Source organism: Mobula birostris, chromosome 31 (assembly GCF_030028105.1).
Source record: "Mobula birostris isolate sMobBir1 chromosome 31, sMobBir1.hap1, whole genome shotgun sequence".
In the NCBI taxonomy this organism is placed as follows: Eukaryota; Metazoa; Chordata; class Chondrichthyes; order Myliobatiformes; family Myliobatidae; genus Mobula; species Mobula birostris.
In genome coordinates, this window is record NC_092400.1 from 4,501,941 (window position 1) to 4,515,186 (window position 13,246).

General features: G+C 39.7%; 1 protein-coding gene across 2 annotated transcripts in view; it reads left to right on the plus strand.

Moving 5' to 3' along the window:
- Window positions 1–13,246, plus strand: part of rnf10 (ring finger protein 10) — a 41,254-nt gene that overhangs the window by 17,020 nt on the left and 10,988 nt on the right. The window contains exons 6-10 of one of the 2 annotated variants that reach the window (XM_072247567.1): window positions 2,196–2,329; window positions 3,993–4,153; window positions 7,545–7,679; window positions 9,039–9,273; window positions 12,796–12,929. In XM_072247567.1, the coding sequence (XP_072103668.1) occupies window positions 2,196–2,329; window positions 3,993–4,153; window positions 7,545–7,679; window positions 9,039–9,273; window positions 12,796–12,929 (799 nt within the window). Of the gene's footprint in view, window positions 1–2,195; window positions 2,330–3,989; window positions 4,154–7,544; window positions 7,680–9,038; window positions 9,274–12,795; window positions 12,930–13,246 lie in introns of both variants that reach the window. The other variant, XM_072247565.1, reaches the window with a different exon arrangement.

The following is a 13,246-nucleotide window of genomic DNA, read 5'->3' on the forward strand; positions in this document are numbered from 1 at the left end:
TAATTACTGTTTTGTTTTTTTTGTGTTTTCAGTTTGTTGTCTTTTGCACTGTTGGGTGCAGTCATTCATGGCTATTATGGTTATTGTATTTATTGGGTACGTCCGCAAGAAAATGAATCTCAGGGTTGTACATGGTGATGTATGTGCTTTGATAATAAATTACTTGAACTTTAATTGTATGCTTGGGATACAGAAGTCTAACATGCAGTATACTTTGGAAGAGAGACCCAGGTCATTGCTGAAGGTTACAATGCTTTAAGATGTCGAAGGGTTTACGGGAGAAAGTGGGCCGCCCTCAGTCCAATCTTGAGTTGAAGAGATTGCACTGAATCTCTGACTTCTGGTTTGACTTGTGTTGTAGTGAATAGCACAATACTAAGCTGATGAAGCATTCCCCACTCACTCACCCTCTTTCTCCTTCTCCAAATGAGATGGAATGGACTGTAGGCTCTACATAAGGTTAATGATGCAGCTTTGGAAAAAGTACAGTAGCCACTTTATTAGGTACACCTGTGTGCCTACTCATTAATGCACATCTCTCATCAGCCATCATGTGGTAGTAACTCAATGCATAAAAGCATGCAGACATGGGCAAGAGGTTCAGTTGTTCAGAGCATTCATTTGTATAGGCCAAACATCAGAATGGGTAAGTGACTTCGTTGACTGTGGAATGATTGGTGCTAGACAGGGTGGTCTGAGTATCTTAGAAATCTTGATCTCCTGGTATTTTCAAACACAACAGTCTCTAAAATTTACAGAGAATGGTTCAAAAAAGCAAAGCATCCAGTGTGTGGCAGTTCTGTGGGTGAAAACATTAATAAGTGAGGGCAGAGGGGTATGGCCAGGAAGGTGACAGTAATTCAACTAACAAAGCTTAGCAACAGTGGTGTGCAGAGGAGCAGTTCTGAATGCACACATTGAACCTCGAAATTGATGGGCTACAGGAACAAACGACCACACCAGGTACAGACCACACACCTGTACCTATTAAAGTGGCCACTGAGTGTACATTTGTGTAAGCTTTCATGTATGTAACTCTTAAGTTGACTTTTTTTAATAAGATTTTTGTTACTATTCCTTCTAAAGCCTAGGAAGATGTGGTCAAATCACAGCTGCTGAGAAATATGACACTTGATACAAAGCAGCCAGAATTGAGAAGAAATTATTCACTTGTTATATCTGATCTTAAAGCTGCTGATGTGTGCACAGCTATAAAGATATTGTTTAAATACTGGGGCATTCAATCTCTGAACTTTGGATTTTTTTTTTCTGTCATATTTTCAGGTAGTATTGTTTAAATGGAGATGAAGTTTAATTGGAATAGTAATTTTGAAGGTATTCCTATGCAACAGCATTCTGTGTCAAGAAAAAAAAAGCATAGGTTTGATATGAACTCTACTAGATTAATAGTAACTGTCATTTAAAGAGTTCATTTAAATCTTGCTGTTGTTTGGTCAGGTTCTGTAGGAGTACTGTATTGGCTTGACACAGTCTAATAGCCATTAAAATTGCAAGAGACTGAGATGTAGAAATTTAGTGTGTACTTCAGTGAGGGAACACTGATTACATTTGAAGTGTATTTATCCTGGGTTTTTTGGCAGCCTTCAGTTTTTTTAATAATAACAATTTGTAACACAATTTTAGCATGTGTTAGAACAAGTAACTGCCTTTAGCATTTCTTTGCCTTTTTCTGCAGGATAGGGATTCTCTTTAACCTCTGATATTTTAGTTCACAGATCAGTCATTAGAGTAATGTACACACTGCTGGAGAAATTCAGATCAGGCAGCATCAGTGGAAAGGAATAAACAGTTCATGTTTCAGGTCGAGACCTTCGTCAGGGCTTTATGGTAATCCCAAATCAGATGACAAGTCACCGGCTGATTTGGGTAGCCTGATTTCAGTTAGTGCTGTTTATAATCATTCATCAGTGTTTGGTATTGCTATGGCACGTGAAAGAATGGTACGTGCCTTCTTTTCTATTCCTTTACACCCACAGAGCTGAAATTGGTATGTTCATTGAGTGGCTGTAATCCTCTTGTGCCACCTTTTCTCATTTTATTTCTGATCTAGCTCTGTTTGCTGGTGTAACAGGGGTAAAGATGTAAAGATTTAATTATTTTGGACACAACCAGTGTATTATGCATTGTAACCCTTAGTGATTCATATCGAGTTAATGTGTGTTGCTTTGTTTCAGTGTGATTGCCATGGAGACTCACCAATATAATGTGGATGATATGATAACCATGCAGTTGATGCGCAGGGAGAAAGGCACTCTGATGGCTTTACCCAAATCTCTGTGGATGAAACCTGAATCATTTCATTTGGGAGGTTAGTGGAAACATTATTATTTCAGGTCCATGCTGGAAATGTAGGGCAAAATGCATTTAAAATTCTGGCTGGTTGAAGAAGTATCATAGGGTTCAGTTTCAGCTGTCCCAAACTAGTATTGATCTAGAACTGCAGAAACTAAATTATCAAAGCATTAGCTGACAGTAATTATATTTGCATCAAAGTGCTCTAATGGTTGCATAAAGATTGGATAAAATGGGTAGAATTAAATGTGAACACATTATTTGAAAGTTATTTGTCTGTAAAAATAATTTGAAATCTCTTAAAAGAATAATTTAGGCTTCATATTAGGGTTAGTATCTGGAACTCAGTCAATTGTATGCTGTTGACCAAATATTGATGGCCAATTTGGGGAATCTGTATTTGAAAACACAATATTTGAATTCTATTTCAAAGTACTTTATAAGGCCTTTTTCTATAAGAGGAAATTCTTAAATTGCATGTAGACAGGTTTGTTTGGGGACAGATGTATTTCACTAATATATATCTACAGGTTTAAATTTGCAGATGACCTATAGTGGAATTAAATTTATCTACATTTTTTGCTGATAATTAGAAACCAGAAGGGTACTGGGACTGCTTGCTCCATTTCTAGTGTCATGTGATATTACTGTACGAGGTAGCTTGGTATTTTTGCATTGCCGTTTGCTCTACTGATAAAGTAGTACAGTTTGCATCGAAAAATTGCAGAACAGGTTTAACATGATGTTGCTAGGGTTAGGGGGCCTGAATTACAGGGAGAAATTGGCCATACTAGATTTTTACTGCTTGCATCAAGATAATGAAGGACAAACTTGTGGACATGTTTAAAATTCTGAGAGAAATAGATAAGATGGATGGTAACAGTCTTTTCCCAGGGTAAGGGAGGCAAAACTACAGGGCATAGGTTTAATGTGAGAGGGGAAACATTCAAAAGGAACTTGAGGGGCAACTTTTTTTTTACACCGAGTGCGGTGAGGATATGAAGTGAGCTGCCAGAATTATTTGAGGCAGGTACAATAGTATCGTTTTTTTGGATAGAGACGTGGAGGAGTAGGGCTTCATAAGGATATGGGCTGAACACAGGAAATTGGAGCCTGCTGGGTGGACAGTGGTCAACATGGACTCATGGGACTGCAGGGCCTGCATCCATGCTGTATGACAATATGGATCTAATTACTACCAAAATGCAATGGGACTATTTTGCTCCAGTAAATCTTGCTAAATACTTGGCAATTTTGCCCAGTTTCTGTATGATTCGCATTCTTGTGTGACTAGAATGAATAGATTGAAATAAAATGCTACTTCACCACTGTGACCCTTACTGATGAACTGCTATCAGTAAGTAGGCTGCTGACCTGGAATTGGATTGGCTCCCTGGTCTCCCCATGCCACTACTTGTGATTAAGGCTGAAATACTAAAGGATGTTGATGAATTGCTACCTACTCAATAATGTGATATGTAAAAATCTCGTTCATAGTTCCTAAAGATTTTCAAATTAAGTAAGCTCTCATCATAAGATGAATAAAATTAATTCATTCTTTATCAACCCATAGTAGTTCATTGAACTTCAAACTTTTTTTGCAGTAATTCGATTGATTTTTATTCTCAACTGAATCTGCTTTTTTATGTATTCTTCCTTCCCTGTAAACACTGTAGTAGATGATGAACACGGCCAGTATTCAAAACTCCTTCTAGCAACAAAGCAGCAAGTTATGCAGCATGTGATAGAAAAAGAGAGAGCAGCTTTACTGAGACAGTATGAAGAGGAGAAAAGTACACCCGAATCTTGCTTCATTGAACTGGCGTTGCAAGAATTAAAGGTGCCAAAACTACTTTCTGCAGGTTGTACTGCTGTGTGTGCGTGGAGTAATTTGTATTTCTAATATATATGGCAATTATCCCAAGAGATTAGAACAAGTTGATACTGAGCCTCAAGGCAATTAACTCTCTCTTTATTGGCCCGTTTATATATTGGAGAGCTTTGCTTAAGATTGAGTTCTGTCAAGCATTTTAGAAGACAGATGTACAGAGATCTTTGGGTAAAGAGCTTCAGAACTTGGAGCCTTGGTGGCTAAGTATACTTGATGTGCTGGTTGGCCGCTTCTTATTTGGAATTGGGAGGTGTTGACAGTGAAAAGGGCTGTCGTAGGTTATAAGAGGTTCAATTGGGAAGTGGGCTGAGTAGTGTCAAATGGATTTCAGTACATGTCAGTTGATACATTTTGGAAAGTCAAAACGGTAGGGCTTGTACTATGAATGGTAGGACATTAGGGAGTGTAATGGAACAGAGAACAAGTGCATAGTTCATAGAAGGTGTCATCAGAGATAGGATGGTGAGAAAGATGTTAGGCATGTTGGCCTTCATCTGTCAGGGCACTAGGTATAGGAGTTGAGAAGTTACATTGCAGTTGTATAAGTCAAGGCTGCACTTGAGTACTGTATATGGTTTTGGTCACTCTATTCCTTCTAAGGAAAGACGTGTTTCAACCGGAGAAAACAAGACTTTCAAGGATGTTACCAGGACCAGAGGGCCGGCTTTATAGGGAAAGGTTGGGCAATTTTTTGTTACTTGCAATGTAGGCAAGTGAAAAGCGACCTTGTAGAAATATTTAAAATAATGAGAGGTACTGTAACTGTCTTCTCCCCAGGGTAGTGGAGTCCACAACTGGGGGACATAGATTTGGGGTGCAAGGTGCAAGATGTGAAGGGACCTGAGGGCATTTGTACCCAGTGTGGTGAGTATATGGAGCAAACTGTCAGAAGAAGTAGCTGAGGCGGGTACAGTCATTTCCTTTAAGAAGCACTTGGATAGGTACCTGGAGAGGTGGGCTTAGAGGGATATTTGCAGAACCCAGGAAATTGGGGCTAGTTGGGTGGGCACCATGGTCAGCATGGACCTGCTGGGCCAGAGGTCCTGTATCATGCTGTATTGTTCTATGAATATGACTAAAGCAAGAAGAATATAGCTATCTCAAGGGATTATGTGGCTTGACTAGATTTGAGACCAAGGACATAAACATAGACAGCAGTGCTTTCAACAGTTCAAAACTTAGGAGGTAGAATGAAGATGGTTGATTGGAAGTATGGAATGTGGGTGGATGTGGACAGTTTAATGAAGTTGTGGGCTTGGTAGTCTGAATTGTGCTGGAGTTCCAAGTCTGATTCATTGTTGGCATCTAAAGGGGTGGAATGGTAATAAGGGAAAGGTTGATCAAGGATGCTCAGGAAAATGGCTCTGGCTTTCTGAATGTTTAGGTGCATCAAATATCTGATTAATGTGATCAATTTGGAAGAGGTGGAACAAAAGACCTGATAACGGTAGAACAGCATGGCATCAACACACAGGTGAAGGTGAGCGTATATTTTACTGGAGGTGATTTTTTAGGTGAAAGCTGAGCAAAGCCCAGGGTGGATTTTTGGGTTGGGGGGAGTAGTTGGTGTACTTGTGGTCACTTATGGTAAGCAGTCAGGTTTATTATCACTATTTTGAAATTTGTTGTTTTGTGGCAGCAGTACAATGCAAGGCATAAGAATCACTGCAAGTTACAAAGGAAGATAGTGAGTAAGTGTTCAGAATTGGAAGGCAGAGGGGAAGTTGTTCCTCACATTGTGTAGGTCTTCAGGCTCCTGTACCACTTCTCCGATGGTGTAAGGAGAAGTGTGGGCGTGGCCTAGATGGTGAGAGCCCTTAATGATAGATGCTGCCTTTTTGAGGTACAGCTTTTTGAAGATGTGCCAAATAGCGGGGAGACTTGTGTCCATGATGGAACTTGCTGAGAAGTGGGTTGAGCAGCCACTAATTATTTCTTCAATTACTGGATAGATAAGAGAGGAACCTGCTAGCTGCTGTTTCTTGCAGCTGTGTGACCGGAGAGTGGCTTCAGAGGAGGAGGAGGAGGATGAGGGAGGGAGGGAGAGAGAGAGGGGGGGGAAAAAAAATGTTTGATATCACATAGGATGCCTTTCATGATTCTAAGGGAGGGGTTTAGGGTGATGAAAGCATTATTAAGCAGGCTGCTTTCACCTACGTGGTCTTGGAGTTTTTGTGGTGGACTCTATCTATCCAGGTGTCGTACTTTATGCTCTAACTTTTTGGTGAAAAGGCTCTGAAGTAACTAGTGCATTGCAGAGGAATGACAGTGATCGTACTGGAAGAGGACAAAAAGCCACATTAACAACATCAGCTCATCTGGGCTAACTGGCAAGTTAGATGGTCAGTAGTTTGCTGGGAATTGGCCGTGAACGGAATATAGAAAATGTTGCAAGTTAGGGAATAGGCATGTGGGAGTGGGGGATGAAGGGAGGAGATGAGAAATTTGATTATGTTAATTAAGAAAATGTTGGATAGTGGTTGAGACAAATGATCAGATGTCTCGGTGACAAAAGTTTGTAATGGAGGTGGCAAGGTCATGTACAGCCAAGTCAAAGAAGTAGTTATAAATACAGATTGCAAAGTGAAGTGAGGTGTCAGACAGACAGCAGGGAAGAACTATGTAGTGTAATCATGATGATTCCAGAATTTGCCTGCATTGGGACTTAGAAAGGAAGAGTAAGTGAGAATTTTCACCCATGAGAGAGAAGTGGGACTGAAGCAGGAAAAACAAACTAAATGTCTAAGAAGATTAAGAGTTCTTATGGGTAGGAATATTGCTGGTGATCAAGGTAGGAGAAGTTGTGAATGATGTATTGCAGGTGTAAAGTTTGCTATGCTAAATCAAAACCAGTAGATAATTGTTTCCAAAAAATCAAATGCATTGGTTGTGCTTTTTTTATGTCCTCATTTTTTTTATAAAATCGTTGCACTAGTTTACCATTAATTATAACACAAATGCATTGAGCACTTGGAAAGATCGTATATCATTTTTAACAGTATTGCTACTCCATGGTTTGAGTAGGTGGAGAGGAATCAATGCAGTATGATATAGGTAATGGTGGCAGGTTCTTGAGTCTGCTGTAGCTTTATCTCTTGCCTATATTAAAACTGATCAGTAAGGAATACGAGCCAGAAATTGCAATGCTATTGTGGAAACAGTACTGTTATTGTCACCAGTTTTTCACCTAGCTTCTACAGCAACATAGCAGGAACTTTGTTAAATGCAGTATTTGATAAAATATTAATTCTACTGTCAAGACTAAAAGTGCAATATTGTAGCCTAAATCTCAGAATAGCAGTTTAGTAGTCTTTTCAATGAAGCTTTTTTAAAATTGCAGAATCGTGAGCAGGAGTTGCTGGGACCTCCAGAGAAGGAAGTTCTTGACACAATGTTCAAACTTGAGGAATTGAGCATTGATTCAGCTGCTGTTGTAGAAAACGAGGGTGAAACGTCCATAGGTGACAAGAACCAAGTTAGTACCAGTGTTACAGGCTAATTCTAATTTTTGCATCATCTTTTAACCCATTAATGCTGAAGTTTTTAAATGTGTATTTGCTGCTGTTAGTTAACTATTTACATAAATTGGGATGTTTCATCATATTGTACCCAAACTTGAGTCTCCTAATCTGGTCCCCTAATTTTGGTCCCCTAATCTGAGGAAAGACATCCTTGCCATAGAGGGAGTACAAAGAAGGTTCACCAGATTGATTCCTGGGATGGCAGGACTTTCATATGAAGAAAGACTGGATGAACTGGGCTTGTACTCGTTGGAATTTAGAAGATTGAGGGGGGATCTGATTGAAACGTATAAGATCCTAAAGGGATTGGACAGGCTAGATGCAGGAAGATTGTTCCCGATGTTGGGGAAGTCCAGAATGAGGGGCCACAGTTTGAGGATAGAGGGGAAGCCTTTTAGGACCGAGATTAGGAAAAACTTCTTCACACAGAGTGGTGAATCTGTGGAATTCTCTGCCACAGGAAACAGTTGAGGCCAGTTCATTGGCTATATTTAAGAGGGAGTTAGATATGGCCCTTGTGGCTAAAGGGATCGGGGGTATGGAGGGAAGGCTGGGGCGGGGTTCTGAGTTGGATGATCAGCCATGATCATAATAAATGGCGGTGCAGGCTCGAAGGGCCGAATGGCCTACTCCTGCACCTATTTTCTATGTATGTTTCTAGCATTCTATTCATCCCAAGAAAAAACTAATTGGAACACTAACTGATGGATTTTTTTTCTTGGAGTATTTCTTCTTGCTTTCAGTAAAGATATTTTACACATAATAAATGAAGCAGTTAGGTTTTATTTAATCAAACATTATTTTGCTGAACGTTTTTGTGTAGGTTGGCAGGACTGTATTTCTGCATAAAACTATATTCTGCCATCAACAAGGATCTGCATTCACAGATTAGTACGTTGTCAGATGATTAGACTTCAAGTCCTTGTGCATTGGTATGTAATTGTAGCTGAGAGTGCTAATTCTGTATAATTTTGATTAATTGTACTAGTCTTTCTGAACTCACTAAGCCAATGCATTGTCCCTTGAATTCTCCTCTCAACCCTGAAAACATATTTCCATTGCTACATTTATTTTTGTTTTCTACAGCACGTTGGTGAAATTGGAACAGGCACCCACGTCAGCATTATTGCTAACCAGTTTGGGTATCAAATGATAAACCTACTAAATCATCCAAGTGATATATGATGGTCAATTTAATGGGCATAACAAAATAAAATTTCAATGTTTTTAATTAATTTTTAAAATGATACTGAAGCTACAGAGGGAGGCTGTTTTAAGTTCTAATCTGACCTGGTCTGAATGTTTTCTGATAGCATGTATTGGCCTATGCATCTGCATTTGATGAAATTATTGAAGAACCACAAGAAGAGGCCCCTGCTACGTGCTGTGCTACCTTGAATGAGTTGGTCACTCTTCCGGAAGCGGTCAATGATTGTGAAATGGAAGAAAGAGCTTGTGGTGAGACTGAATGTGGACAGGCAGAACCAGAACTTTCAGCTGATGATGTTAGAGGTTCTTCTGCAAACTACTACTATTATTTCTACCAGGGTAAGCCTTTCACTTGATCATGGAGTTAGTATTTTTTTTGTCATTTAAGTAGTTAATTTTTATGAATAAATAGTATTCATTTGGAATGTGCTGATCTCCTTGAATCATGTCACATGCTAGTGAGGCCAGAACTAAAAGATGATGCAGTTTAATACGTGGCTGAGAAGTTGGTGTAGAGGGAGGGCATAAGATTTTTGAATCATTGGTCTCTCTTCCAGGGAAGGTGGCACCTGTGCAGAAGAGATGGTTTGCACATGAACTGGAGAGGGACTAATATCCTAATGGGAAGGTTTGTCAATGCTGCACGGTGGGGTTCAGTCTAGAGTTGCAGGGGAATGGGAACCAGAGCGCCAGAGCAGTTGGTAGAGAGGCTATGGAGGCAGATGTTGGTAAGATGTCTGACAAAGTTAGGAATCAAAAGCCTGAGCATAGTGCAACTGGTATCCTGAGCTGCCTATATGTCAATGCAAGAAGTATGGTAGGAAAGGCAGATGATAGTGCTGAAGATGAGGTAGCTGGTTTATAAACAAAGGCAATGTAGTGAGGAGAGGCTGTTGATAAAACAAAATTGCAGTCAACAGGATGAATTCCAATGTAAAAGATGGACAAAATTGATAAAAGAACTGAAGGTGTTATATTTGAATGTGCGCAGTATATGGAATAAAGTAGATGAACTTGTAGCACAGTTACAGATTGATGTTGTAGGCACCGCTGAATCATGGCTGGAAGAAGGTTATAGCGAAGAGTCCAAGAATACACTTTGTATTGAATGGACAGGTAGGAAGGCAGAGGGGGCGGCGTTGCTGTGATGGTAAAAAAAGTGAAATAAAATCATTAGAAAGAGGTGACATAGGGTCAGAAGATATTAACTCATTGTGGATAGAGCTAAGGAACTGTAAGGGTAAAAAGACTCTGAGAGGAGTTGTATACAGGTCTCAGAATAGTAGTAAGTATGTGGTCTACAAATTACAATGGGAGATAGAAAATGTATGCCTAAAGGGCAATGTTGCAATAGTCATGGGGATTTCAATTTGCATGTACATTGGGACAATCAGGTTGGTACTGGATTCCAGGAGGGAGAGTTTCTAGAATGACTAGATAATGGCTCTTTAGAGCAGCTCGTGATTGTGCCCACAAGGGGATCAGCTATTTGGCATTGGATGTTGTGCAATGAATCAGAATTGATGAGAGAGCCCTTGGGGGCAAGTGATTGAATTCACCCTGAAATTTGAGAAGGACAAGTTAAATTCAGATGTACCAGTGTTACAGTGGAGTAAAGGGAATTAGAGGCATGAGAAGAGTTGGCCAAAATTGATTGGAAAGGAACACTGGTAGGGATGTCAGCAGAGTAACAGTGGCTGGAATTTCTGAAAGCAATTCGGAAGGCACAGGTTTTACACATCCCAAAGAGGAACAAGTATTCTAAAGGAAACAAGACACAACTGTGGCTAACAAGAGAGTCAAAGCCAAAGAGAGGGCATATAATAGGATTCAGAAATTTTGAAAAGCCAACAGAAGGCAATTAGAAATGTTATTAAGAAGGTAAATGTGGAATACAAACAAACTATTAGAGTATATCAAAAGTTTCTTCAGATACATACGTGTAAAAGAGGCAAGATTGCTTTCTAGCAGTTCAATATCCAATGCTGGACATGTAGAAATGGATAAGGAAATGGTGGACGAACTGAAATAAGAATTTTGCATCAGTCATCACTGTGGAAGACACTAGCAGTATGGTGGAAATTCTAAGTGTCAGGGGTCGTGAAGTGTGTGAAGTTACCATTATTAGAGAGAGGGTTCTTGGAAAACTGAAAGGTCTGAAGGTAGATAAGTCACCTGGATCAGATGATATACAATTCAAGTTACTGAAAGAGATGGCTGGAGAGATTGTGGAGGTATTAGTAATGATCTTTCAAGAATCACTAGATTCTGGAATGGTTCTCGAAGACTGGAAAATTGCAAATGTTATTTTACTCTTCAAAAGGGAGAGGAACAGAATAATGTAAACTATAGGCCAGTTAATCTGACCTCAGTTGGGAATCATTGGAGTTGATAATTAAGGGTGAGTTCTCGGGGTTCTTCGGGGCACATGATAAAATAGGCTGTAATCAGCATGGTTTCCTCAAGGGAAAATCTTGCCTGACAAACCTATTGGACTTCTTTGAAGAAATAGCAAGTAGGATAGACAAAGGAGAATTGTTTGATCTTGCATACTTGGATTTTAAGAAGCCTTTTGACAAAATGCCACACATGAGGCTGTTGAACAGGCTACAAGACCATGGTATTACATGAAAGATTCCAGCATAGATAAAGCATTGTCTGATAGGCAGGTGGCAAAGAGTGGGAATAAAAGGAGCCTTTTCTGGTTGGCTGTCGGTGACTAGTGGTGTTCTGCAGGGGTTTGTTGGGATCGTTTTTTTTTTAAATGTTATATGCCAATGATTTGGATGATGGAATAGATGGCTTTGTTGCAAAGTTTGCAGATGATATGAAGATGGGTGGTTGGGCAGGTAGTTTTGAGGAAGTAGTCTACAGATAGATTAGGAGAATGGGCAAAGAAATAGATGGAATACAGTCTTGGGAAGTGTATGGTCATGCACTTTGGTCGAAGAAATGGAAGGGTTGACTGTTTTCTAAATGGAGAGAAAATTCAAAAAACTAGGATGCAAAGGGACTTGGAAGGCTTTAGGATTCCCTAAAGGTTAATTTGTAGGTTGAGTCTATGGAGAGGAAGGTAAATGCAATGTTAGCATTAATTTGAAGAAGACTAGAATATAAAAGCAAGGATGTAATGCTGACACTTTATAAAGCACTGGTGAGGCCTCACTTGGAGTATTGTGAGCAGGTTTGGGGCCTTTAGAAAGGACGTGCTGAAACTAGAAGCTTCAAAGGAAGTTCAGGAAAATGATTCCAGGATTGTCATATGAAGAGCGTTTGGCTCTGAGCCTGTATTCACTAGAGTTCAGAAGAATGAGGGGTGACCTAATTGAAACGTATTAGATGGTGAAAGGCCTTGATAGAATGGATATGGAGGGGTTGTTCCCTGTGGTGGGAGAGTCAAAGACCAGGGGACATAGAATAGAGGGGCATCCTTTTAGAATGGAGGTGAGGAGGAATTTCTTTAGCCAGAATGTGGTGAATTTGTGGAATCCTTGGCCTCCATAGCTGCCTGTGGCAAAGTCTTTATGTATATTAAGGCAGAGGTTGATAGATTATTGATTGGGCAGGCCATGATGGGATACTGAGAGAGGGAGAATTGAGTAGGTATATAAATATTGTATGTTTTCATAAAATTCAAACCTGTAGATGTAAGCCATAGTCCTCAAATGTTGAGGAAAAACTGATAACATGCTTGGTATTTGAGGTGATTGTATTGATATTATTGAGGGATCTTTTTGCTCAAAAGGTAAACTTTAGCCAGAGTCAACTTTGTCATGTGTAGACAAAGACAAAATGAAAATTCTGGAGTAAGAGTTAATTTTGGCTTTGAAGGATTTCTGTAACACTAATTTCTTTCTTCAGCGGAGGACGGGCAGTATTTGTTTCTGAGTCCAGTTAATGTGCGATGTCTGGTGAGGGAGTATGGTAGTCTGGAGAACTGCCCTGAGAAGATCACTGCTCAAGTGGTAGAGATTGTTGGGCATTCAATGACTGAGGTAGAGTAACTTTTAATAATAACCTGTTTACTTGTGAGCTTGATTTTTTTAAAATTGAAATGCCTTTAGTTTTGGAACCTATTTTTGTCATCTGGTAGTACTGGGTGAGGTCAAGCATGGGTCGCCAGAGGACCCTCCTGTGTACCTTGAGACCCAGCTGGGTGAACAGTGCATTTCCAGCACTAATTTCTCCTGTTTTCTCAGTTTTCCAATTCTTATTCACCTTAGAATTTTTGAATGTGTGGTTGTAAAGCAGCTCGCACCTACAAACTACACTTGGGAACTATAATCCTAACCAGAATTTTAAGTGACAATGA